The 25,815-nt window shown below is 38.1% G+C and overlaps 1 protein-coding gene across 3 annotated transcripts in view; it reads left to right on the top strand.

Annotated features, from left to right (window-relative positions):
* LOC148085996 (ankyrin-3-like) overlaps window positions 1-25,815 on the top strand; it is a 70,366-nt gene that overhangs the window by 8,718 nt on the left and 35,833 nt on the right. For all 3 annotated transcript variants that reach the window (XM_087784145.1, XM_087784144.1, XM_087784146.1), the window contains exons 2-24: window positions 7,482-7,583; window positions 8,969-9,067; window positions 9,863-9,961; window positions 10,840-10,938; window positions 13,344-13,529; window positions 14,031-14,054; window positions 14,958-15,056; window positions 15,174-15,272; window positions 15,474-15,572; window positions 15,650-15,847; window positions 17,687-17,785; window positions 18,139-18,237; window positions 18,477-18,575; window positions 18,710-18,907; window positions 19,688-19,786; window positions 19,911-20,009; window positions 20,210-20,407; window positions 21,062-21,160; window positions 21,989-22,087; window positions 22,233-22,331; window positions 22,915-23,010; window positions 23,720-23,792; window positions 23,974-24,033. In XM_087784145.1, coding sequence (XP_087640271.1) covers window positions 7,482-7,583; window positions 8,969-9,067; window positions 9,863-9,961; window positions 10,840-10,938; window positions 13,344-13,529; window positions 14,031-14,054; window positions 14,958-15,056; window positions 15,174-15,272; window positions 15,474-15,572; window positions 15,650-15,847; window positions 17,687-17,785; window positions 18,139-18,237; window positions 18,477-18,575; window positions 18,710-18,907; window positions 19,688-19,786; window positions 19,911-20,009; window positions 20,210-20,407; window positions 21,062-21,160; window positions 21,989-22,087; window positions 22,233-22,331; window positions 22,915-23,010; window positions 23,720-23,792; window positions 23,974-24,033 — 2,521 coding nt within the window. The remainder of the gene's footprint in view (window positions 1-7,481; window positions 7,584-8,968; window positions 9,068-9,862; window positions 9,962-10,839; window positions 10,939-13,343; window positions 13,530-14,030; window positions 14,055-14,957; window positions 15,057-15,173; window positions 15,273-15,473; window positions 15,573-15,649; window positions 15,848-17,686; window positions 17,786-18,138; window positions 18,238-18,476; window positions 18,576-18,709; window positions 18,908-19,687; window positions 19,787-19,910; window positions 20,010-20,209; window positions 20,408-21,061; window positions 21,161-21,988; window positions 22,088-22,232; window positions 22,332-22,914; window positions 23,011-23,719; window positions 23,793-23,973; window positions 24,034-25,815) is intronic.

Here is a 25,815-nt window from a genome sequence, read left to right as displayed (position 1 = left end):
ATCTCTTGTCTCTATTATATATTGTATTTATAATCTTTGTAACTGTCCCTGGCGTTAACATATACTAGTGGTCACTGCCGCTGTCAACTTGGCCATGTATTAGCATGAAGCCCCACTTCAAACACTGGGGGACACTAAGAGGGTCCTAAGGATGCGGTAAACATCCAACCATAAGTTCCAGGAGTCAGCAGAGCGAGGACGCAGCCTGCTGACGGATGAACATCTTAAGTGCGCGATTGATTTACTTAATTGTCTGAACACGACCCTGAGCTGTTCACCAACATTCTATGACAGTAGCTCTTCCTTTACGCGTTTAATTTAATCTTTTGATGGTTCAGATCAATGTTTAATTAAACCTTAACTCCTTTTTTAATATGTTGTTAAGTTCACCGTAGTCCACTGGAGAAGCAGGACAGGACCAGAGCGTTAGCAAATCCGTATTCAGTGTAATGATTTCCGTTGTCCTGTTTTTGAGTAAGACATTAATTTTATTTTATTTTATTTTTTTACATAAATCCTGTTTCACCTTCTCTATTGTCGAGCCTGTTATCTTTCTATGTATTAGCTTCTTGTAGACTCGCTAATGATAGTTTAGCATCACAAGCTAGCCACATACCTTGCTGTGTGTTAGCATTTACTATTAAACTCTCCTGTATCTGCGTAAAATTAAAAGCTAATGTGAAAACTCAACTCACATGTTTCAAATGTTGAAGTCTTCCTCTCCAAGATGCAGTAAGTCTCTCATCATGACCATGTTTTGAACTTTACTTTATAAAGTCCCCCGTCTGAAATCTGGGCAAACGAGAGGTTACGAGAGCGGAGTCCATTATGATGTTATAATGGCTTCACTCCTCCCAAATAACGTCCCACTTTGTTTAACAACGATTCCCTTGGAGGTGGAGACTTCCGGGATTGATGCGCGTGGTGACAAACCTTGATGAATATTTCAGTTAAAAGCGAGTTTTGTATAAAGAGACACAATACAATAGGGGTCCACGATCAATTTAAGACACACTTTATTAACACATCAGTTGCTCTTTACGAATATATCAGTGTCAACCTTTGGAATCATCGGCTTTAAAAAGACCAACTACTGTCAAAATGAAGGAAAAAAGTTTTATTGTAATCAACAACAACTAAATGTTTCATATTAATAATTATAAATACATAAAAATGAACAAATAATTGGGACTGTGATAGACAAAAAATAATTAAAATTGGACATATAAAAAAAAGAATTGATGCATGTGATAAATATCGGGTATATAACGAACAACAGTACAAAGGTTGAAAACAGTGTGTGTTGGGCTTTAACTCATGTGAGGAGCTGATTTATTCATGAGTGTTTGCTCTGTTTCTATTTTCTCACTCGTTTCTCTCTGCTCTTAAAAAAACAAACGCATATCAACCTGTTATTTTAGTGAGTGCTCCTCTGTGGGCTGATCCAAGGCCTGCTAATCAGGCCCAATAAGACGAACCAGAGCCGTGTGTCTGCAGTCCAACGTCACCCACCATTATCTACTGATGCTTTCAATAATGATCGACCAAACAAAGAGCTTCACACGTCATGTGACTGTCGTCCTAGAGAAAGAGAGTTCGGAAATAAAACCTCGTGACTCAGCACTTAGCTTTACAAGTGTTTGAAATCATCTGGCATTGAGATTCTGTAGTTGCACCTTGTGTTTTTTTTTTGTTTTTTTTGTATCCTCCATCTGTCTCACCAGCCCTGTGTGAGTACTGAGACTGCAGTAGCTGATCCACCAATCAGAGCGCTGCATTCCACATTGAGTCAGAGGCAGGACAGCACACGAGCTGGTGTCTTGAAACGTCTGTAGTCCCAAAGATTTCACGAGAAGGTGGCATCTAATCTTTGTTTATAGTGGAGCGTCGATCATATTTTAATCTGCGAGTTTAACATATAGACAAAGAAAGAGAACGTTCGTCTGTCAGTGAGGAGAAGTAATGGCACAGAATGACCACTAGGGTCCGACATTGGACCTAGAAATGACGGATCAGCTGTGAGTGTTTTCAGTGGTTCAGCTGCGGGACAAAGTCCACCGTTTTACGTCTTAATAATTATCTGGAATTTCGTGTTCCGTGTATAAAAGGTTAACATAATTATGTGTTTTCATAATTAAATTGAAGTCCAAATGTACAATATTTAATGGAATCAAGTTATCCCAAGAATAAAATGTAATCTTTTTTTTTAAATGTTATGTTAATAACGTTAAAAATGTTTTGTTGACAATTAAAACTTTACTTTACTTGTCTATAGCTTATCAGAAGGGAGTGTTAATGCTTTATTTTGAAAATATTTGGGAGCAAATATGTGCGCTGTATTTGGTGTTTTTGTTTTCTTTCTTATCATATCTGGTTTTATTTGGTTATGAATGCATGTATAACAGCTTGTTCTTGCCGATATATATATATATTTTTTTTATGTAACAGTTAGATTACATCCTCATCTGCTCCCAACATCTGTATGTTAAAATAACACAGATGTGGACTTCTAACGTCTAATCTTTAAGCTCACACCAACGGTGATCACAACAATAATAATCTGAGAGCAGTGCTGCTGTTTTAAGGGTGAGTTTGAGATCCCATGGCAACGTCTCTCTCTCTCGATCGCTCTCTCACGTTATAATCTCGCCCTCACGTCACAGATTATGTTTTGGGCAGTTGGAGTCCTTTGAAATGTTGTTCACAGACTTAAGGGTTGAGTGACACAGTTCAAATTATAACCAGCATGGTCGAGGTGTACTGGCAACGATGTTAGTGGGAGATGTGTTTTGGAGAACGTACTCAAGAGGAGTATCTAATGGAGAGATTGGGGATGTGGGAATTCTGGGTAAGGTAAGTTGATTCTGCAGCTTGTTGAATCATGTCTTAAAATTATATTCCAGCTAAACATGAATGAAAGTGTATGAGACTACATGAAAAAGCGACCTATAAACTGAAAAAAACATCATTAAATATCACAATATTCTTAACATTATCATATGAATACGATGAAAGAAATTAGATTCAACTCACAGCAGGTGAAATGTTTTCTTTTTCTATGCATCTGTAGACCACAACACTCTTATTATACTTCAGTTAATAGCTCTGGTGGCTATTCTTTATTTTTGTTTGAAACAAGGCATCGGTGGAGAATGAACCTGTTGAAATTTAAGCTATAAAGAGCCTATGTTTTTTCAAGTTTATCAGAATGTAACTGAATATTCACTGATGGATCTTTGTATTTGTGTTAAGCTGCTGCTGTGGAGGTTTTTGAGATTAATTTTGGTTAATCTGCCGAACCACGTGACCTGGTCAACGGTCTACTATGGACTGAAGGAGATCAGAGTGTTGCTGCGGTGTATTGCAATACTACACCTCCTCCTGTCGCATGTTTGACCACAAATCAAACGTCCTCGTTTGAATCCCCAAGACTAGCCGTTAGAAAGTCTGTGTTTTATCTCTTGGATGGTTTGGTAGAAAGCAATTTAAAGCGCCAGAGAAGCCGACTGGCCTCTGATCCTGTGTGACGTTCCAGTGAGAGTCGAGATTAACGCCGGAACTCTTTCTCGTCCAGGCTCTGGACTTTCTCAGCGCTAGCCAGGTATTTTTAGCCGTGACATAATGCCCCTATCTCTCTCTAGCTTTCTCTCTCTCTCTCTCTCTCTCTCTCTCTCTCTCTCTCCCCCTGCCTGTCTCTCCCCCTGGCTGCCGGGCTGCTACAGTAATTGAGTGCTCAGGTTTCACACGTTCACCAACATGGCAGTAGAGGAGGCAGCAGACTATCTGGCAGAAGTAAGTCTTTGCTGTTTGTAAATAGATGAAAGCTTTGCCGTGTCCAGATTGTGGAGTTTATGATCTGCAGGATTCTCATTGCGACAGTCCCAGGTTGTTGGATCACTTGGGGGTCGAACTGTCAACTTTGCTGCAGTGTGTGTGTCAGAATGTGTAAGAGTTTGTGTGCATACCTCTGTGTTCACACAAACTAGTTGACATTATGCCATTATTATTTTTTGCATGCATCTTACAGTGATTATAGTGGATGTAAAGATGATTGATATATTTTTTGTTTTTTGGGGTGGAAGCACCTGACCTTGGTCAACAATGCTGCTCTGTAAATTTTTTTGTATGAAATTTAAAAAAAGCAGAGAATTGCAGTGACCAGTGAATTATTTTGTGAGTAGAAATATAATGTGAGACAGGAAAATGACATTTTTGTAACCTTTGTTGGTAAAGGCTTCGAGGTTGTTTTTTTCAGTATCATTAGCATTACTAACGTTGTTTCTTCTGATTGGTAGTAGTAATATAAGTATGTTTGAAAATAATAAATATAAACACAAATATTATTTTTAATAATATTGTGATAAATTAAAAAAAAAAAAACATTTCAATGTCTGCAGTATGTAAAATTATGAAACACTCTTTATTTATGAATGTATGTGTAAAATACAAAAATAACGTTTTTTTTAAGTAAAGAAACAATTAGTAGTTGTAAACAATAAAGTGCATAGTGCATAAAAATATCTGCTTTTGTTTATTTAAAAATCGCTTGTTATCTATCCACATCATTGATTTTTAACCTCAAGTGTTTCGAAAACGGATACCATACTTATTTCTTATGTATCTTTTTTAACCAATAACAATTAAAGAAATGAAGAAAAAATATATTAAATAGAGTTTTTCAAATAAATGCCTGTTTCTGTTTAAAAAATGTAATGAGAAGCTAAAATACTTTACTGCTATTTGAAAGTCTTCATAATTATTGTGTGGCTGCTTTACAGTATTTCTATGTGACATTTGAGATATGAAGCTCTCGTACACATGATAAGCAGCCGAATAGTCTGGTTTTGTTCAGAGAGCCCTCAGCTGCTGATATAAAGACTATAAACACGTCTCTGTCCCTTTCAGTGGTGGTCAGCGTTTGTCGCCGGCTGCCCGGATGGAATGTGGTAACTGTAGTGGTTCGAAACATTGTTTGAATATCTCTGCCGGATAAAAAAAAAGTCACACTCCTGTCACTTAGTGAGAGAGTTAGATCTAAACACAGTCGCAAACATCACATATAGAACAATGAATAATGAACAGTGACTAGCTTGTCTGCTACTTTCTACTCTTTTAATGGGGGGTTTATGTGAAAATAGCACTTCTCTGATGCAAGCTATTCATTAATCCTTTATTTATATTGGCATTAATTTCATGTATCTCAGCGTTACAGGAAGTCATCAAGCGTTTCTTAGTGAGAGAAACACCTGAAAATGGCTCTCATTAATCACATAAATCTGGCGTCCTGGAGACGTCTGCACTGAGCATGAATTTGGAAGATTTATTGTCTTGTGTACGTGGTCAAAATTCTTAATACGGCTGGCAAACTAGACGATAACAAGTCTTCTTGTTGCTGAGCCAAAACGTGGGACTGGACTAGCATGTGGGACTGAATAGTGGCAGCTGTGGTTCTGGCTCGCACTGGCAACCTGCTCAACACAAAGGAAATAAACCTCACCGCCTTCACCTTTCAAAGTGTGTTTCCTAGAATTGTTTTCACCAACCGACATTCAACTGCAACTTTATCGACACCTCTTCATCGCACACGTCGTCATTTGGATTTTACTATTTTGTCATAGAATCTTTAAGCATCTGAAAAAAAATTAATAAAACAAAACATTTTCATCATAGTGATCTATTTTTATCCTGATTTGAAGTCTCCAACAATATGTTGTTTCTGTAACCCATAATCTTCACATGTACCGTAACAGACTGTTTTCTATCAAGAAGAGATTATGTCCAAAGTTAATCCAGGATCTGAGGTTGATGCAGGTTCAAGGGAAATTGATGAAAGATATAAATTGGATGCACGTTTGTGCTTCAGGGACTTGTGTTATGAGTTGGTGGTGAATTGGTGACAGTTTAAGTGTTTTTTAGCTGTAGGCTCAAACCACCATCTGTTTGGTCTAGTTTAGATTCATGTTAAACGAACGTACGTTTTACATAAATATTTCCATGTTTGGAGATGGAATTTCTATGAATTTAAATTTTTTACTCAAGTATATTTTGGTTGGATTATTATTTAAATGTATCATCATCTATGAATTCGATGCCATATAACTTTATGATGAATTAAACGATTATTGTGAAAGTTTTGTAAAGTCCAATAAAAATGTGTTTGAATATGAGCTTTTCTCAATGACCTTGATTACCCTCTTTCAGTTAAAGCTATGATGCAGAGAACTGGTATTTTTGGATTCAAAAAGGGACAAGTCTCGTCTTGTATTTAAATCTAATATTTATTTTTAGTAGATATTAATCAAGTGAGGAGTTCGTTTTAGCATTATCTTGGCATTAGCTTATCAGACTGTTAGCACGTTTAGCTTAGCATGTTGTCATTTGTGGAGGAAAATGTCGCCCAGCAGAAGTAAACATTGTTTTGTCTGGTGAGAGTCTCTTCTGAAATACTTGTTTGCTCTTTGAGCACATTATTCTGTAGCAATTTATAAAACCCTGTATTTGCTTTCTAAATATGTTCTTTGCTAGCATATACCGTATGTTATTGGCTAGCAAATATGTTCTTTGCTAGCAGTTAGCTGTCTTGCTTATCACAATTATTGTAACTGTGAATTATAAAATGTCCTGTTTTAAAACTGTAGTGATACTGAATGGAAGTCATTCTATACTCAGTATATTTTTGTTCTAGGTTAGGTAGAACTTTATTCTAAGGTTTCATGTCATGTATATGTACCCAACAACTGTAGGGGAAAGTCAAAGTCACATTCCAACATACAGGAAGTGCGACAGGCCTGATGCTGACACTAGAAACCTGCCGCATTTGTGTGTGTGTTTGTGTCTTTGTGTGTGACCTGAGATCGTATCCATTGACTAGAGGGGAAATGAGCTCAGCAACTGACCGGAGCCAATAATCTGTCTACAACAACAGACGTTCTGGTGCAGCGAGCAGTCACATGACAACCATGATATCAGGGTTGAGATGGATAATACAGCAGCTGTTTTCTAAATAAATGTTTTCGTAAATGACACGTGATTCGTGGTTGAAGGTCCAAAGAAATAGTTGAATTATTAAACACAATCTCTGCTTCTGCCCGAAGTCGACTCACTGGGAAAAGTGTTCTACAATCACGGTCGGAGGGTAATTGGAGAGCTCTTATGCTTTGTCCCTGGTCTGTGTGAGTGTGTGCATGTGTACGTCTGCATGTGTGTGTATGTGAGCAGCTGTTCTTTTACCAGGGTGGACTGTAACTATAGCTAGAGCACCAAAGCCATGAAATCTGAGATAAACTCAGACCTGTTCTGCTGCTTGTTTACCTCCACGCTGGACCAACAATCCACATCACACTGTGACCAGGATGTTGAACACTGATGAAGTATTGATGAAGCAAATGCATTAGAAAATATTGCAGTGTGTGTGTGTGTTACGGCCTGATCGAGCTGAAATAAAACTGTTTTAACTGGTGTGTTTCTCTGTCTCTCTGCAGACTGACGTCAACGCCTGCTACCTTCGTTCGGCTCGAGCAGGAAATTTAGAGAAAGCTTTAGATTACCTGAAGAATGGAGTCGACATCAATATTTGTAATCAGGTATGTTCACAAGATCATTTTACACATTTTGTGCGAGTTGAACCAGTTTGTTAAGCATTTTGGAAAAACATTTTTGCCAGATTTGCTTCATTTCATAGAGAAGTCATGAATGTTTAAGTAGTTTAAGGCAGATTCAAGGATTCAAAAACTTCTGTCTCAAGAAATTGATTGAGATTTGTTTAAGATTAATATTGATAACTACAATGACAATATTCTATTCAGAAAGCCCCTTGAAGGAGGTAGCAATACATTAAAGAATACTAGTAATAAATAATGTGTGTAAAGAGCAGGACCTGTGAGATAAAAAGTTACTCAGTCTAGTGGTCCTGCTCCGGAAACTTCTCACCATGATTTTTTCATCTTAGTAACGTGAGGACTTGTTGAGCCGACTATGTTAAAGCTGTGTTAATGTTGGCAGGAAAAACTGAGTGGTGACTAAGCTTGACTGATGGAAAAATGTTTTCCCTCCATTGTACCTTTGTGAACTCAATCCTAGAATACATTTCCCACCTTTAGTCCACATGTGGGACAGAAACTCTGGGAAATGAATGAATAGGCGAGATCATGATTGTATTCTTGACAGTTGGCTGGCCAGACTTCCATCAGAAATTCAAAGAAGAGCAATTTCTACAATTAATAAGTCACAGATTTTTGTTGATTCCCAATTTTTTCTACCACAGTTTGAAGGCATATCAGATTTTCTGAGTCAGTAATTACATTAGCCTGGTTTAACCTGGATTGGAATCAGTTGCAAGATAGGAAGGAAAGATCCTTTTGCCACATTGTAGAAAGAAAGTTTGGTCAAAGTTTTGTTTTTCTAATTACACATTTTGCAGGTTATAGTGTGGTTGAGTTCAATGAGGTTTTTAATATTTACCACACAAATAACAAGGACATTAGATAGTGGCAGATACTATGATTATTTAGAAAAGAAAATGTGATGGCTCTTTCATTTAAAGACGCAGTAAGTCTCTCATCATGACCATGTTTTGCATTTATTACTTTATAAAGTTCTTTCCCGTCTGAAATCTCGGCGAACGAGAGGTTTCAAGAGTAGAGTCCATTATGACGTAATAATGTCTTTACTATTTCTTCAGCGCTAATCACACAGCGCTTTGTTTATACAATAAGTCCCTTGGAGGTGGACTGGGCTTAAACACATTTTCTAATGTTAATATTTCAATGAAAAGAGAGTTTTGTACAAACAGACACATACTGATGTGTACAATAGAGTCCAACATCTATTAAAGACACACTTAAATCAACACATTAGTCACTCTTTTAGGTGTAAAACAACATCATTTGGTCCGTTTGGCTCGGACAGTAAGCGAGGGAGCTGCTGCTAGTCCCAGCTTGATGCTAATCTCTGCCGTTTTTTTGTCCAGAATGGTCTGAACGCGCTTCATCTGGCATCTAAGGAGGGTCATGTGGAGGTGGTGGCTGAGCTCATCAAGCAGGGCGCCAACGTGGACGCATCCACCAAGGTGTTTGAATCACTCCAACACACTGTCACTATTATTGGTTTGTGCATCAAACCACAAGTTACAAAGACGCAGAAGGAGCCGGAGCCGGATTCCTCACTTGACTGTGTTATTCACTTAAATGTGTCTCACCAGGATTCTTTATCTAAACTGCTTCACCGTGTCCATGATGTTCTCAGACATGAACTCAGTTAAACCAGTCAGTGTGTGTTCCAGGGCCGGGTCTAGGCAGGGGCAAGAGGGGGCCTGGCCCCCTCAAATAAATGTTGTGTCCCCTCAAACTTACATGTAAGTAAGTAAGTAACAGCACAATGCCACCCTCAAGATTTGTGGCTGCCCCCTCATACATGCCTGTCTAGACCCGGCCCTGGTGTGTTCACTTGTTTACAATGAAAAGGGGTTATTGGGAGGTAAAAGAAAACCAAAAAGTTAAAAAATATGAAGAGATAATAAAATGTCAATACAAAGCAAAGTAAAAGATTCTATAAAAACATTATAATCTGCTGAATCTGTTGAGCTCAAGCGTTAGAATATTGGAGTCAACTTTTGTCTAGAGGACTATTAGAAGAATCTAGACGATAAGAGATGAAACTGTACGGCGGAAATAACAAGGACATGTAATGTATAGGAGTTCTATGGACAGGAAATAATTTGGGTATTATTTAAATATATTAAAAACATTTGAGTGGAGAGGTATATATGATACCTCTCCATACGGTTGTAAATCGTTCAAATGCTAAAAGGTTGTTGTTTTCTGTAGCATAATATCTAATAATAAACACCATTTTTTTTCTTCAGAAGGGGAACACAGCCCTGCACATTGCATCTTTAGCTGGTCAGAATGATGTCGTCAAGGAACTGGTCACCAATGGAGCCAATGTCAACTCCCAGTCTCAGGTACACACACGAACACACACACATTCAACTTTTCTTCGCGTCTGCGTAGTCAGTGGAAGTGTCTGCGTTTGTGCTGCGTCAGCATGTTTCTCCACTGCCTGACCCATATTCAATACTGAGTGAACCTCCCGCTGCTGTCGCCATAGCAACACAGAGGATGTCAGTGAATTTGCCTTGTTCTGCAATGAACAATACCAGGAACTTTATACATGAAGGGAAAATACTTTTCACTTTTCAAAGTGTTTCATTGTGTTATTTAACAGCATTAATTTCGGTGTTCTAATCTTATGTTTTCTAATGACTTTGCATAAACATTTCAGTAATTGTGTAGAGGTAAAACAGTGACTCAAAACAGAAATAAAACATGATTTTGTGCCATATTATATTATTTTAAATAATGCTACATTGTGTGACAACCATATGAATCTGAGTCTGGACTTTTCACACTTTTTTAATATTGCATATCATTTGATTTCTCAGGCTCCACCAGAGTTTAAACGTTAAAGTCTCTCTGTGTTGACAAATGTTTTATATCAGTATATTCTTAACTCTGTTTTTGTGCGCATCCAAGCATGATGTGATGCTATCAGGGGTGAGGAATGTGTCGCCCACACTATTTTTTTCGCATAAAACATTAAACACTCAGGGTCATCTGACTCGAGGAAACATTTTGTTCTACCTCCTTTTATATTCACCGATGCGACCTTCAATGTGTTCATGCTTCAGTCGGTTTCGTCACAAACCACATTGTGTCGAGCACGTTGTTGGTTACCTTGAGTCATAAAAGTTCCACGCAGAAATAAAGTGATCCAAACAAATGCAACACAATAACCACAACCAGGATAATTTCTTAAAATATTTTCTGTATACCTCTCCAGAATGGCTTCACTCCTCTGTACATGGCGGCCCAGGAGAACCATATGGATGTGGTTCAGTACTTACTGGAACATGGATCCAGCCAGAGCATCGCCACGGAGGTGAAGACACACACAGCACAGACCAGACACACACCATCACATGTGGCTTGTTTATACTCCCGTAATTACACATAACAATGAGCTGCTAACGCGTCTTAGTGGTAAATTAGTGAATGCTGGCGGTCGATTGTAGAATATGAACGGCATCAGCAGTTTTTGTGTGTTTTGTGTGGGAGCTGCGCGACAATAGGGGGCAGCAGTGAGCCACAGTCTGTCTCAGTGACCTTCAGCTCTGCTCTTGGGACACCAGATTGTCCAGCTGTGACCTTGTGATTATCCTATGCTTATTTTTGTGTCCGCCAGATGAATAATTAAAAACCAATATACATCACAGTTTAATGTTAATAAATATAGTTTTATTTTGGCATATTTGAATGGATGGAATCAGTTCTGATTAGTAGATATGGGACTATATATAACTCTTTTTGGAAGTTTTGCATTAGATTCACTGTAATTCCCTCTCAGCTTATATTACCTTAAAGTGGGAAATTATTGGATGAATAATATGTAAAGAAAATATCTGGTGTTAAATTAATGTCAGGTTTATTTCAAGCTTGTATAATACATTGCTTAATAATGGTGTGGCTTTCTCACAACATCGCAATGCAGTGATACAAACACAGTTTTAAGGAAACAAATTAAATGAAGTTGTAATTGTCGTTTGGATTTTATCTCGTCTCTAGTTCTTTGTCTTATCCTTCCACTTCTCTGCGCAGTTACCCTTAGACTCCAGTAGAGGGAGCTAAATTATTTATTGCAAATGTTATCGTGGCTTGAAGCTGGAATCCATCGACGTTAATAATTTATATTTTTTCTTTTCTGCTTCACACGAAGAATGCTGGTCAGAAAACGACTGAGAATTCTGGGCATTAGTTCAGTTTTGCTGTACATTAGGAAATGGTCTCAGTATTTTAGATTACAACGAATATTTCACATTTGTAGTGACATTAACAAAAGTCTGCTGTTGTTTCTATAATATATATTTTTAAATAAATTAAATACAAATTAAACTATGGATAAATGTATTGATTGGGAGTATAGTTACTTGTTTCACTTTTTAGTAGTATACAAACAATTTGTATTGTTTGTATTTTTAAATAATTTAGGTGCATCTTTCTTACGTTTATGAAGACAAGGTAATATTTTGGTATTATTCAGAATGTACCATGAAAAAAAATGTATTAAAGAAAATAATTTCATTCAATTACATTTTGTATTAAATATCTTTGGTCAGATGATTTTACACATGAATATAATACATGGGTTAACATGTTTTCAAGTGTAACAACTTTTCAAAATGGTCGTTGAACTGCACTATTTGTAGTTTATTGACTAAAAATCTATTAATGAAAGGACTTTCAATGATGATTGAAATAAAATTCCAACCAAATGCACATACACATTGAAACTGCTGTTGTTGTTGTTGAATCTTGACCCAGTAATGAAGCAGATGAAACAGCAAAGAGGAGTTTTGGGACGTCTCATCACTTCGTCTTCTCTTTCATATCTATTCCTCTGTGGCCCGAGGTCTGGCTGTGTGTGTGTAGCTCTCAGACATGGTTCTGATTATAAATGTGTGTTTGTTAAAATGCCGTCTGCGCCCCCACATTATTTGCATCTTCTTTGATGTTTGCTGATGAGCTCCTCTCCATTTATACGTGAACGTACATTCCTACACGCACACACACACCCCCCCCCCCCCCCCCCCCCACACACACACACACACACACACACACATGCTCATGTTTCTATCCCCCAGGAAATGAGCTTTATTTATATTCATTTCCTGCGGATTTTACTGCAGATTTACATGATTCCACAAAGGAGTACCTCAACTGAAATATACATGATTCACATTAAAAGATTTAGTGTGACTCTGTGAAGGGGGCAACGCCCTTTTATGCTTAAAAAATATCTGCGCATACACACACAGGTATTTGTTTGCCTGATTTGTCGATGTTGATCTATTTGGGTTGTGTGTATCATTTTGGTGAGATTTTGACATTTCAAGCCAATATTATCAAATTATTACAAAAATGTTTTATTTAAGTATTGATGCATTTGTGAGAGTAATGGTGAGGAACATGAGGATCATATGAAACCAAAAAAGTGTTTTTTAAAAACATGTATTAGTCATCAAATAATATTAGATTGGAACTAACATTCAACTGCTAAAGTGCCAAATTGAACGTATACTTTTTTTTTCTTATTTAGTGATAAAACATATTTATAGCATATCAACTAAATAAATGTGTATGATTAAATGTAAATTAAATTGATTGTCCAAAACATTACAAAACATTTTAAAGGATCTTGCTCAAATCTGCAATATTACATTTATTGTGCAGTGTGAAATTGTGATGACGGTTTTGATGCTGATTGTTTGCTCTTCCGTCCATCCACAGGATGGTTTCACCCCCCTGGCAGTGGCGCTGCAGCAGGGTCATGACCAAGTGGTTTCTCTCCTGCTGGAAAATGACACCAAAGGGAAAGTTCGACTCCCGGCGCTGCACATCGCTGCCCGGAAAGATGACACCAAGGCCGCTGCCCTGCTGCTCCAGAACGACCACAACGCCGATGTGGAGTCCAAGGTACTGGTTCTGTAGAGGTGCCTGAGGACTGGCTTGGGATATATAATAGTACTACTATACAAGAAATTTAAACATTTCTTGTACTAAGATGCCATTTACAGACTATTTCAATAAGAAAAGACTGAGCTTTAACAACAAGATTAGCATTAGCTTCTAGTCACCATGAGGGTGACTCGTTCTTGACTTATTTTTTTTTAACATTCTCATGGTTCTGTCCATAGATGAACTGGTTTAAAATACACCCTGCAAGCTAATACAACCCACTTGTTTAATCCATTAGCAAAGTTATTAACTGTGTCTCACCCAGGAATTGTATTCCTCTACTCATCTTTACATCTGCGTTACCTATTGCCATTAAAATCCAACCGCATTGTCGTCACACTCATCCTACAGCTTTGTGCGACCATCGTGTTGGTGTGTTTGTTGTGGTGAACTAACCACCTCATTATCTCCTTCTCTCTCTCTCATCCGGGTTCTCTCTTCACCCTCTTTGCTCTCTAGATGATGGTGAATCGAACAACAGAGGTAGAACTTTCCCTCTGCTCTGCTCCCTCTCTCTTCCTCTCACTGCAAAGCCTTCTGTCTGCTAGCATGAAAGCTTCTGCTGTTTCATAGCACAGCTTGCGTCACGTTTTTATGTGTTGGAGACGGAAGTGAGAAAAATAATTAACTAAAATAATCTGCCTAGAAGAAAAAGAATGATGTCTAACACAATGTGTTTATAAGAATATGTACATAGTTCTAGTATTGGACTGGTTGTTGAATTGAACATTAGTCTTTTAATGGTGTTTTAGGTCTTTATAGCAGCAAATATATTGTTTTGACTTTTGGATATTTTTTCTAATAATCCACAGCTAATGTTGTCAGACACATGCATGTGCATGGTTATGTACAATTGTATAGTTACTTTGACCTCACTGCTCTTGGAACACACCCATATTTAAAACCTTGTGTGTGTGTACATGCATGTTACTGTTATGACACTTGATACGTTTCATTTTTTTGTTGCGGAGAAAACCATGCTAAGAAATTAACAAATATTAATAGTCAAACGTTTCATCATCTTGTCTTCGGCTGTGAGTATTAACAGCAACTTTCCAAGATTAAAGTGCAGAATTCTGGTTAAGAAGGACATGATGTTGAATTTATACTTTGAGAACGCATGATCTCCTGCATGTTTATTCTCGCTCAGATTTAAAGAATTGCATTTAAGAGGTTAGATTTTTGGCATTTTACTTGTACATGCATTTTAACTTGCATGATTTTCACCTGTTGTTTTTTTATGTAAGACGATGTAACTTCACCTGCTAGTTTTAAACTTCCAGCTTTGAGCCTCTTGATGTCCCGTCACGCTTTGCTCACCGCTTCAAACTTATTCTGGATTGTTTCTTTCCTCTCTGATTGTGTTTTCCTGTGCCTCCTTCTCAGAGCGGATTCACTCCTCTTCACATCGCGTCTCACTACGGCAACATCAACGTGGCCACGCTGCTGCTGAACAGAGGAGCCGCCGTGGACTTCAAAGCACGGGTAACATCTTCATTCTGTAAAATCAATCTGGGATTGGATTCATTGACCAATGACTCTAAAAAACGAAATAATATTGAGTTAAGGTGACAAAATTGTGGTTTTTTCCCCCTTCCCTAGAATGACATCACTCCACTGCATGTAGCATCTAAACGTGGGAACAGCAACATGGTGCGGCTGCTGTTGGAGAGAGGAGCGAAGATAGATGCACGGACCAAGGTTCCTGCTCATACTGATTTTTCAATATAAAAGTGTGCAAGTTTAATCTTTAGTTTGTAAAGCCATCAAGCCTGTTTCAAAGGTGCATGCGGACTCGGAACATTATATCACAAATAGCAGACCTTCCTCACCCCAACTGTAACATTAATTGCCAAAGGTCAGATAATTGAATGTCAATAAAGCAGTTGAATGTGTCGACAGGACGGTCTGACTCCTCTTCACTGCGGAGCGAGGAGTGGTCATGAGCAGGTGGTGGAGATGCTGCTGAACAGAGGGGCTCCGATTCTATCCAAGACCAAGGTTTGGATCGATCGTGACTCTTTATCCAAACAAAGACCCTAAAGGTTAACTGACCTCTCACCCCAACTCTCCCTTAGAACGGGCTGTCACCTCTCCACATGGCCACGCAGGGCGACCACCTCAACTGTGTCCAGCTCCTGCTGCACCACGAGGTTCCAGTGGACGACGTGACCAACGATTACTTGACGGCGCTGCACGTGGCCGCCCACTGTGGACACTACAAGGTGGCGAAGGTGATCGTTGACAAGAAGGCCAACCCTAACGCCAAAGCTCTGGTGAGTAGTTATTTAAGATGGAGATTTACTGAGAGGCATGAATAGAAAGATAAGTACGTGTAAGAGTCTTAACTACATTGACAGGTACTAGTATTATGTACTAGTACTAAGTTAAGTCGATTTAAGATCTGTGAGTTTTTTGCTTTTTATTCACTTCAGTTTGCAGCTTTAAAATGAGACAAACTCGGAATCACAGTCATCAGGTTGGTAGTTACATCGTTTGTAGTATATTCAGGAAGGTTTAGAGAGGTTTTTGTTTGAAAGGTTCAAATATCTTATGTTATTACAGTTAATGTTAAAATATATGAGAATATCTTTATTTTTATTTATTTATTTTATTTAAAAAAAGAAAACATGGAATGCCTAAAAGTAATGTTTTTGTCAGTACAATGTCATGTTTAGTTGTAACAGGCATTAGTAAATTCGGGAGCTTATTTTCGAAGAGTCCAATTAGCACCTAGTAAATACCACATGCTGTTTAGAAGGTTGTATCCAGGGCAGAGCCCAGCCTTGCATATGTTTTGCTCAAATCAAATGTATTGTATTTAAAAGAAAATAAAGTTCTGGGGATTTTTAAAGTCAGATACTTTGTGTTTCCTGTTTTGAAACCAGCTTTGGAAAGAAACTAGCAAAGGGAGGACAGACTTAACTTTATTGTTTGGACCAAGGACAGCAGCAGAACCTTATGACCTTGAGATTGAACATTCTTGAGATATGCTTGCAACATAAATTCAACACAAAAAACCCAATCTTTGGCAATGTGTTTTTTATGATTGAAAATGGCAGGATTCGATGTAACTGTCTCATCTTCACATTGACAGTTTAGCAGTTTGTTGCACTGGTCTGTGTGAATCCAGTTTGATTGAAAAAGAAGAATTTTGAGAGTTTTTAACAGAAAGAAATGTGACAAGCTGGGGTGTCTAAAGGTAAATATTAATTAATTTCCCGAAAAAAAAGTCAGTATATAAATACTATTTTAGGCCAAAAATGTCGATATCTTTCAAACCTTCTTGGAGTAATGTAGTTATCTGTAGAATATAAAGACAAAAAACATAGTCTTGTTTTTTTCTAAGCTACTCTAAAAAGTATTTAACCCCTAACAAATATTTTTGACACACACTGTATATAAAAAAAGATCATATTGCGAATTGTTCACATATAACGTTTTGCAATATTCATCAGATAATGAGTAATGGACAGACGCTATTTTTGCCCCTAAAAGATAAATATCTTCACTTACTTATGTCATAGATTTTCTTGTTTTTTTTTTTAAATGCCAAGGCCTTACATTTTTAATTGTTGATGCTCCCTATCTTGCAATTCATTTGGCAAACACCCACCATAACAGAAAATAAATCATATTAAACATTTTAGTTTAGTCATAAGCTAGTCGGAGCATCTTGAAGGACTTACCGATTGTTTTTTTTCTTTTTTTTAAAAACATCAGAACAGTGGAACATAACCAGGAAAAAAAGCGGGTGTAACGGGAGACGTCTGGGTGTGGTTAGAGTACTGTAAGTTTATAGACAGAGAGGGAGAGAGAGAGAGAGAATGAGGAGGAGGAGCAGGAAAAAATAGACACAAGAAGAAAATGAAGTCATCACCAAAAAGTTAGTCGAGAACGTGCGCAGCAGTAGAAAGTCTGTCATTCCGGCATATTTAGGATTTTCTCTTTTTTTTCAACATTTTAAAGTTGAGCTGATTATTTCCACACATGCTCGTCTGGCAGTGGTGGAAAGAAAAAAGTTTAGTTTCCACTCAGCAATCCAGAGTTGACTTCTGCCAAAGAGATTGAGGCCGGTTTCCACTCTGTAAGAGATGTGGTCTCTGCATTTCTAGAACGGCTTCACTCCTCTGCACATCGCATGTAAGAAGAACAGAGTCAAGGTGATGGAGTTGCTGCTGAAGCACGGAGCGTCCATCCAAGCCGTCACTGAGGTGGGTGTGATTGTAGTCACAGCTTTTAATGATGATTAGTGGTGTTTAAGAGATGTTGTATGACACTTAAACTCTTGCTATACTTGTATAACTATACAAGGATTAAACATGAACAACTGTCTCAGCCATTAGGGCAGTACCTTAGGTTTATAAGGTAAGGTAAGGTAAAACTTTATTGATCCCTCAGGAGGTCTCCTTCGGGAAATTGTTTATCTTTATGATCCGTTTATGAGATCCGTTTATGAGCCGTTTATGATATTTATTCAAGAAAAAGTGTGTTTGTTTATAGATGTATCCAAGTTCTGCTTAACACAAACTCATTTTTATTGTACACCTGCTTTCTTTTTTTCCAGTCCGGTCTGACTCCGATTCACGTTGCAGCGTTTATGGGACATGAAAATATCGTTCACCAGCTTATAAATCACGGCGCATCTCCAAATACAAGTAACGTGGTGAGTTCAGTGAAAATAGAAAAAAAATGTGTCCGTTACAGCCCTCAGAAAGAGCTTTGTTTCAAATACTGCACAGAGACAACGTATGTCAAAAAGAAAAACAAGAACCTGTGCGATCTCTGACTGCAGTAAAGCAGAATGAGAGGATGTCATTATGACTAAGATCTCTCCATACATAATATATCAAATGTATTGTGAAACATGATTTAAAGATTGTGTGTGTATGTATGTGTTTACAGAGAGGCGAGACAGCGCTGCACATGGCAGCACGAGCAGGTCAGTCCAACGTGGTGCGATATTTGGTCCAGAACGGAGCCTGTGTGGATGCCAAAGCAAAGGTTTGTTTTCTAGCTACTTATGTCTGTTCAAGTATGTTACTAGCAAATGGTCTAAAGTACAAGTAGATAAGTAGATAAAAAATACACATAATCATCTCACTCACGCCAAACTTGTGTGGCTGTCGTCAACACAGGATGATCAGACGCCGCTTCATATCTCCAGTCGACTCGGGAAACAAGACATCGTTCAACAGTTGCTGTCAAATGGAGCCTTTCCTGATGCTACCACCAGCTCTGGTTACACACCTCTACACCTCGCTGCCAGAGAAGGACACAGGGATGTAGCTTCTGCACTACTGGAGCAAGGAGCCAGTCTTTCTGTCACCACCAAGGTAAAGCACTACATCTTCTCCAGCTCGACCATAATACACTGTATCTAGATAGAAGAAGTTTCATCTTTATAAGGGTTTTCAACTGGTTTGTACTAACACACTAAATACTAGATTTTTATTTTAAAACTATAGTTATGTCATCTACCAACCTCCAAACAATTTTGAACATCAAAATATTTTAGAATTTTAAAGGGCAGCCAATGTGAAAACCTGACTCACTGACATGTTTCAAATGTTGAAGTTTTCCTCTCCAAGATGCAGTAAGTCTCTCATTATGACCACGTTTTGAACTTATTACTCCATAAAGTTCTCCCCCGTCGGAATTGTTAGCAAACGAGAGGTTACGAAAGTGAAGTCCATTATTATGTAATAATGGCTTCACTCCTACTCAAGGCAGTTGTAATCACACCCGCTTTGTTTATACAATGAGTCCCTTTGAATTGTAGACTTTTGGGATTAAAGACACGTGGTGACAGCCCTCAATGTTTGACCAATCACAGCAGAGTGGGCGTGGTTATGTACATATTTCAATGAAAAGAAAGTTTTGTACAAACAGACACACACTGATGAGTACAATAGAGTCGAACATCTATTTAACACACACACTTAAATCAACACATTAGTTTCCCTTTAAATACAGATTACTTAATTTCCCTTTAAATGTTATTCTATAACAATCAGTATTTTTCAAGTATTTTTGCAAACACTAATAACTGTATACTATAACAAAGGTCATTTTCACTGTGATGAATTAAAAGGTATTTTTGCTGGTCATTGCAGAAGGGTTTCACGCCGCTGCATGTTGCAGCTAAGTACGGCAAGATGGAGGTGGCCAACCTGCTACTGCAGAGGAACGCTTCTCCAGACGCTGCTGGAAAGGTAAGGCGTGTTCACACCAACACTGAGGCGAATGTAGCACGTGCACAGACACAAGCTGCATTAGGATGTTGCACCTGAGCTTTCACTGTGTTTCACCATCTAACTCATACCTGTGTGTGTTCAGAGTGGACTAACTCCACTGCATGTGGCAGCACACTATGATAACCAGAAGGTGGCGCTACTTTTGCTCAACCAGGGAGCCTCGCCGCATGCTGCTGCAAAGGTAAGATTCAGATGTATGAAAATAATTGAATGGCTGGTTTATTTAATTGTTTGTTTTTAAAATGTAAAGTTTATTCCTGATCCACCTGTGTTTCACTCAAATGGAAAAAAGGTTCATCGGACCAGTATCCGCATGAGATTTCCAAAATAAATGACGGCATAAAGAGGAGCCAGACAGTAAACAGGCCTTCTATGTTTCAGAACGGTTACACTCCGCTGCACATCGCAGCCAAGAAGAACCAGATGGAGATCACGACCACATTACTGGAATACGGAGCCTCCACTAACACGGTCACACGCCAGGGCATCACACCGCTGCACCTGGCCGCTCAGGAGGGAAACGTTGACATTGTGACACTGCTGCTGGCCAGAGATGCTCCGGTTAACATGAACAACAAGGTTAGAGATCAACAATATTTGATTATCATTGTTCAACTGTCCTGCAAAGTCACTGAGGCTGCCTGACCATAAGTTTTGTTTTAGTCAAGAAGTGTTGAACTGTAGTTTCCAGACACAAACATCTAATCTCTGAATATAGATATATCTATACATATACGTATACAGTAGATATATAGATATACACATATAGATAGATGGATGGATGGATGGCTGGATGGATGGATGGATGGATGGATGGATGGATGGATGGATGGATGGATGGATGGATGGATGGATGGATGGATGGATGGATGGATGGATGGATGGATGGATGGATGGATGGATGGATGGATGGATGGATGGATGGATGGATGGATGGATGGATGGATGGATGGATGGATGGATGGATGGATGGATGGATGGATGGATGGATGGATGGATGGATGGATGGATGGATGGATGGATGGATGGATGGATGGATGGATGGATGGATGGATGGATGGATGGATGGATGGATGGATGGATGGATGGATGGATGGATGGATGGATGGATGGATGGATGGATGGATGGACGGACGGACGGATGGATGGATATATATACAAATATATATATTGTGGCCATACTTCCGTGGCATATTATAAATTAATTTAGTCTCATTTTTATTCTTTCCTCAGTCTGGCTTGACTCCGCTTCATCTGGCTGCCCAGGAGGACAAGGTCAACGTAGCTGAGGTCTTAGTCAACCACGGAGCTACGATAGACCCGGAGACTAAGGTATTCCTCATGTTCAAGTTTTCACGGTCTGAATAAGGTGGAAGCCAAGTGCAGTGTGTGAGTAATCAGTAGTACACAAGTGCACACAAATTTAATATGAAGAACAGATTCCAATTAATACAACAACAAGAGTCCAATATCTACAACAATCAGGGTCCAATATCTCCAATAGTATGAGTCCAATATCTCAGAAGTCCAAAACACAGAGATCCAAATACTTATTAAAACACAAGATACTAACTAAAGAACTCACACAAATATACAGACACATTAAAAGGCAAAATTAAAAAAACAAACAAAGTGGAATATCCATGAAACAAGAATAAAGCAATAGCTTTACCAACACAGGAATTCCTATTTTTTGGTTGACAGGTCTGGACTGAAGGTGGTTGAAGTAGGTAGTCAGCTTTTTTTTTTTTTAGACAAGCGCCAGCTGTGTGTTTTTTGTCAAGACCAAGGGGTTAGAAAAGGAAACACAGGAAGTTAAAAAAAAAGAAGAACAAAACCACGATAAAAGTTCAAAGTTTGGCTTGAAAGTATTGCTTTATAAAAGCTTTAAACATAATATAGCTACTTTTACTACTACTAAATGGTCTCATTCGGTCAAAAATGAAGTTTCTTCTGAGTGTAGTTCTTCATCAACTTCATTTACTTAGTTTAACATTAGTTACTTAGTTAAAATTCTAAAATGTTTTGGAAAGAAAAGAATCCCCACAAATATTATTTTTGATTAGGTTGTTTTGCTCAAATCACCAATATCTAGCCGGTCAACCCGTAACTTAACCAGCTACTCTGTGATCTTTAATTGATTCTATTCTATTCCAACAGCTGGGCTACACTCCACTCCACGTGGCCTGTCACTATGGCAACGTAAAGATGGTCAATTTCCTGTTGAAAAACCAGGCCAAGGTCAATGCTAAAACCAAGGTAGACATCTCTTTCAACAGTCCTTTTAATACTTAATTTGTGCAGAGATGTTCGTTCTTAAGACTGCAGGTTTTGAAGGTTGTTTTTCATTTGCAGAGGTCAATGCGATTTTAACTAATATGACTGTCATTCTTTCTCCCTCCAGAACGGTTACACGGCTCTGCATCAGGCGGCACAGCAGGGACACACGCACATCATCAACCTGTTGTTACATCATGGAGCACCGCCCAACGAACTCACTGCTGTCAGTCCTCACACGCACACGCACACGCACACCTGCACAGACACACACACACGCATGTAAAGAAAGTCAATGAGATCAGATCTTGGGCTGCGCTTTAAATGTGACACACTGATCTGTTTTCCAGGTCACAAGACAAGCCATGTTTATCTTTTTTTCTTTATTACATCATTCAAGAGTACAATAATGTCCAGAATATTCAAACTTTGTTGTCACACCAGTTCCTGAAACATATATGTTGCTGTTTAAGTGCAAAGAAAATCTTTAAATAACTGTGAGTTATGCACGCATCCATCAGTCAACAATCATAAACAAACCTGGATTTTAAAGCCAGAATAAGTGCTTTAAAATCCACTGCTTTGGGAAACCTTTGATTTATTTTATAATTGTAATCCTTTGAATCTGCTGTGCTGTGGAAAAATTGATATTTACAAATCTGAGTTTAAGAAAATACCAGCTTGTTATTTTAAGTTACCTGATGTGAGAATAAATTAAATTACTTTATTGTTTTTGCTTCATTTGCAATAACTTATGGACCTTGATTCAGTATTTTTAATTTGCATTTATTTTTGTTTATTTGATATAGAATGGGAACAGTGCTCTGTCCATTGCCAGGCGGCTCGGCTATATCTCTGTAGTTGACACACTTAAGGTGGTCACTGAGGAGACTCAGACCACTCAGGTACGTATGTGTTTGTGTGTACAATCATTTTGTTTTGTAGGATTCTTAGTAACTATTGTTTTTTTCTGTTTAAAGTCTAAGGCTTTATAACGTTTGTGGATATGTTTTTTAAATTGACTTTTGTTGCATTGCTGTTTTTTTTAAGGGAATTTTATATGATGGACATTTTGAAAATTATTTGGTCATTAATTGGTCTGGAAAAGCAGCTAAATTACTTACTTACTTACTTTATGAAAAAAGTATCAGCTTTTGAATGAAAAATGATGATTCTTTTGTTTTAACCAAAAACAAACATGACTGGTCAGTGGGTACAGTCTTGTTCCAGTTTGTTATGCTGTACTTATACTTTATAGGCAGAAAAAGGCTGTAAACGCAGAGAAGAAAACGGTGGAGTTTGACCTATTAGTCCCACAGGAACAGTTTCCTCTATTTATCTGAACTCTTAAAGTTTTATTAAGTTATATTCTTCTTATTGGGCTTAACAATATAATCACCAGTTAAGATGATAAACCACTTTAAATACATCATTACATTATTTCTTAATAATTTAACTGTAGTCCTCACTAGAGCTGTGCTTGTTCTGGCAGGAGCCCAAATGTATCTTTGAGGACATTTTGGTAATAATTGACTCTTTCTGTGCTGATAAGACCAGACTCTAAACCTTCCATGTAACTTCAATGCTTCATGAAAACATGTTTCCGATCCACAGACAACCACGGAGAAACACAAGATGAACGTTCCCGAGACCATGAATGAGGTGTTGGACATGTCTGATGATGATGGTGAGCACGTTATTGACTTCTGAAACCACACAAACCTCTTCAAAACATTTGTGTTAATGTTATCTTACTAAAAAAAAAAATCCTCCACCTTCATTCCTCATTGTGCTTCATTTGGGTTTTTATTTTCCATATGATTTGTTTGTCCTCCCTGCTCTAACCCATCTCCTCATCCTGATCACAGTCCGTAAAGCCAATGTTCCCGAAATGATCATGGAAGAATATTTGTCTGATGTTGAAGAAGGTATTTCCATCTTTTCATTTTCCTTCCATTATTGCTTTTCTTTGTGTTTTACTCTTCAGAGTCATGTGATATTTTACTAGGCTTGATGTTTCAGTTTATGTACTGGTTTATGTTGGTTGGAATTGATCATTCATGATTACATCCTGCATTCTTCCGACTTAATTGATGTTTTACCTTTTTTATGACACAATTATTTCATGAACTTTAATGATGGTAATGAGTCTTTTGTTTCCGTTGCTATGCCAACTGTCTGCACATGGCGCTGCAGAGTGCAAAACGGCTTTACTAGGAGGACAAACACACTCACACACACACTTGCTTCTTTGTCTCCGGGGCTTGTCAGTGATGCTTCTATTGTGTGTTCACACATTTTAGCCAAAGCAAACAAGACTGCTCGAGTGATTCCCAGACATACAGTGTGAGGGAAGAAGAAGAAATATATGTGATTGAGTTTTTGAATTGCGTCATTCATCTGTAGTTCTTTTCACTTATTATTAAGTAAGTAAAGCAGTTTCTGGCTTATGGTCAGTTTTTTTGCAGTGTTGTACTAGAAACATTTCTTTGTCAAATACAACACCCAGGTTTCTCAGGCTCAGTTTAATGGACTGACCGAAGTCACCCAAGTACTGACTCAACCCTGGAACCTTATCATCAGGCGCAATAACCATAGTTTCAGTTTTGTCCACATTTAGCTGCAAAGTGTTTTCACTCAGCCATTCTTTTATTTCTAGCATATTAAATTATATTAGAAGACAGTGATGGTTTTGTTTATACAAGAAGCAATAGTATCGCAGGTCCTTCCATCTTTTTAGCACACCATGTGTGTTGACAGTTGACAGCTTAATGTGTATTTGTGATACAGCTAAATAAAATGCTGGTTTAACAGGCTTGTTTCCTCTACTTACATAACCTCGTCTGAGCAGAGTATTACAAGCTAAGATGTGTGGTTAGTAGTCTATCAAAGTCATTTTAGTTCATCATGTAAGTGGTTTATATTTTTGTGAAGTTTACAAAGTGATCTATAAAGTGAGGGAAACGTTCCGTTTCTGCTGTAACCCAGCTTTGCCTTCTTTGTTCTGTTGTGGGACTTTGAGCTCCACCAGATTAACCGAGCATATCTTGTGTCAAGTAATTGTGGGTTTAATGTATTCAATAGTAGTAATCATAGTATCTGGTCTATTATGTACTTCTGTGCATCCAAAAGCTTCCGCACTTAAGTCGCACCTTTGTGAAACAGTGAAGTTGTATTTCTGCTTTGGTTGAACAGATGAGGATTTTGGAAATATCTGCGTCAGCTATTCCTGTAAGTTCAAACAATCTGACTTTGACCAGCTCTAATAACATGTTTGACACGACGCAGCTGAACAGACTCAACTCTGTTGTCATTACATGAAGCATGTTTGTGTGCATGTTTGCTCCAGAGCTGAAGGAGAGCAGCGTCTGTAATTTCACATCTAAAATAGTATGGTGTGTATCTTTAGACCACACACACATTCCTGCAATGATTAACATCTCCAATAACACACACTGTCCTGATGTAAATCGGAGCCAGATCCTTCCCAGCCTGTTGGAATATGTGTTTCTCGTGATTTAGATTTTCTCCATGCAGCGATATAATTACACACGTGTGTTTTCATTTGATTCATGTTGCTATGTTTCCACTGATCCAGGTGTAAATCATCTGTAGTGCTCTAGTTAGTCATGTTTCCTGGATGGCTCTTATCTGTCTGGTATTTTTAACATTCTAAATATAGACCTGGCTATTAACTAAATAGAAGCTGC

Source organism: Callionymus lyra, chromosome 2 (genome assembly GCF_982586985.1).
Source record: "Callionymus lyra chromosome 2, fCalLyr1.hap1.1, whole genome shotgun sequence".
Classification (NCBI taxonomy): Eukaryota; Metazoa; Chordata; class Actinopteri; order Syngnathiformes; family Callionymidae; genus Callionymus; species Callionymus lyra.
The sequence above is the reverse complement of the archived record's forward strand: the minus strand, read 5'-3'. Positions and strand labels throughout refer to the sequence as shown.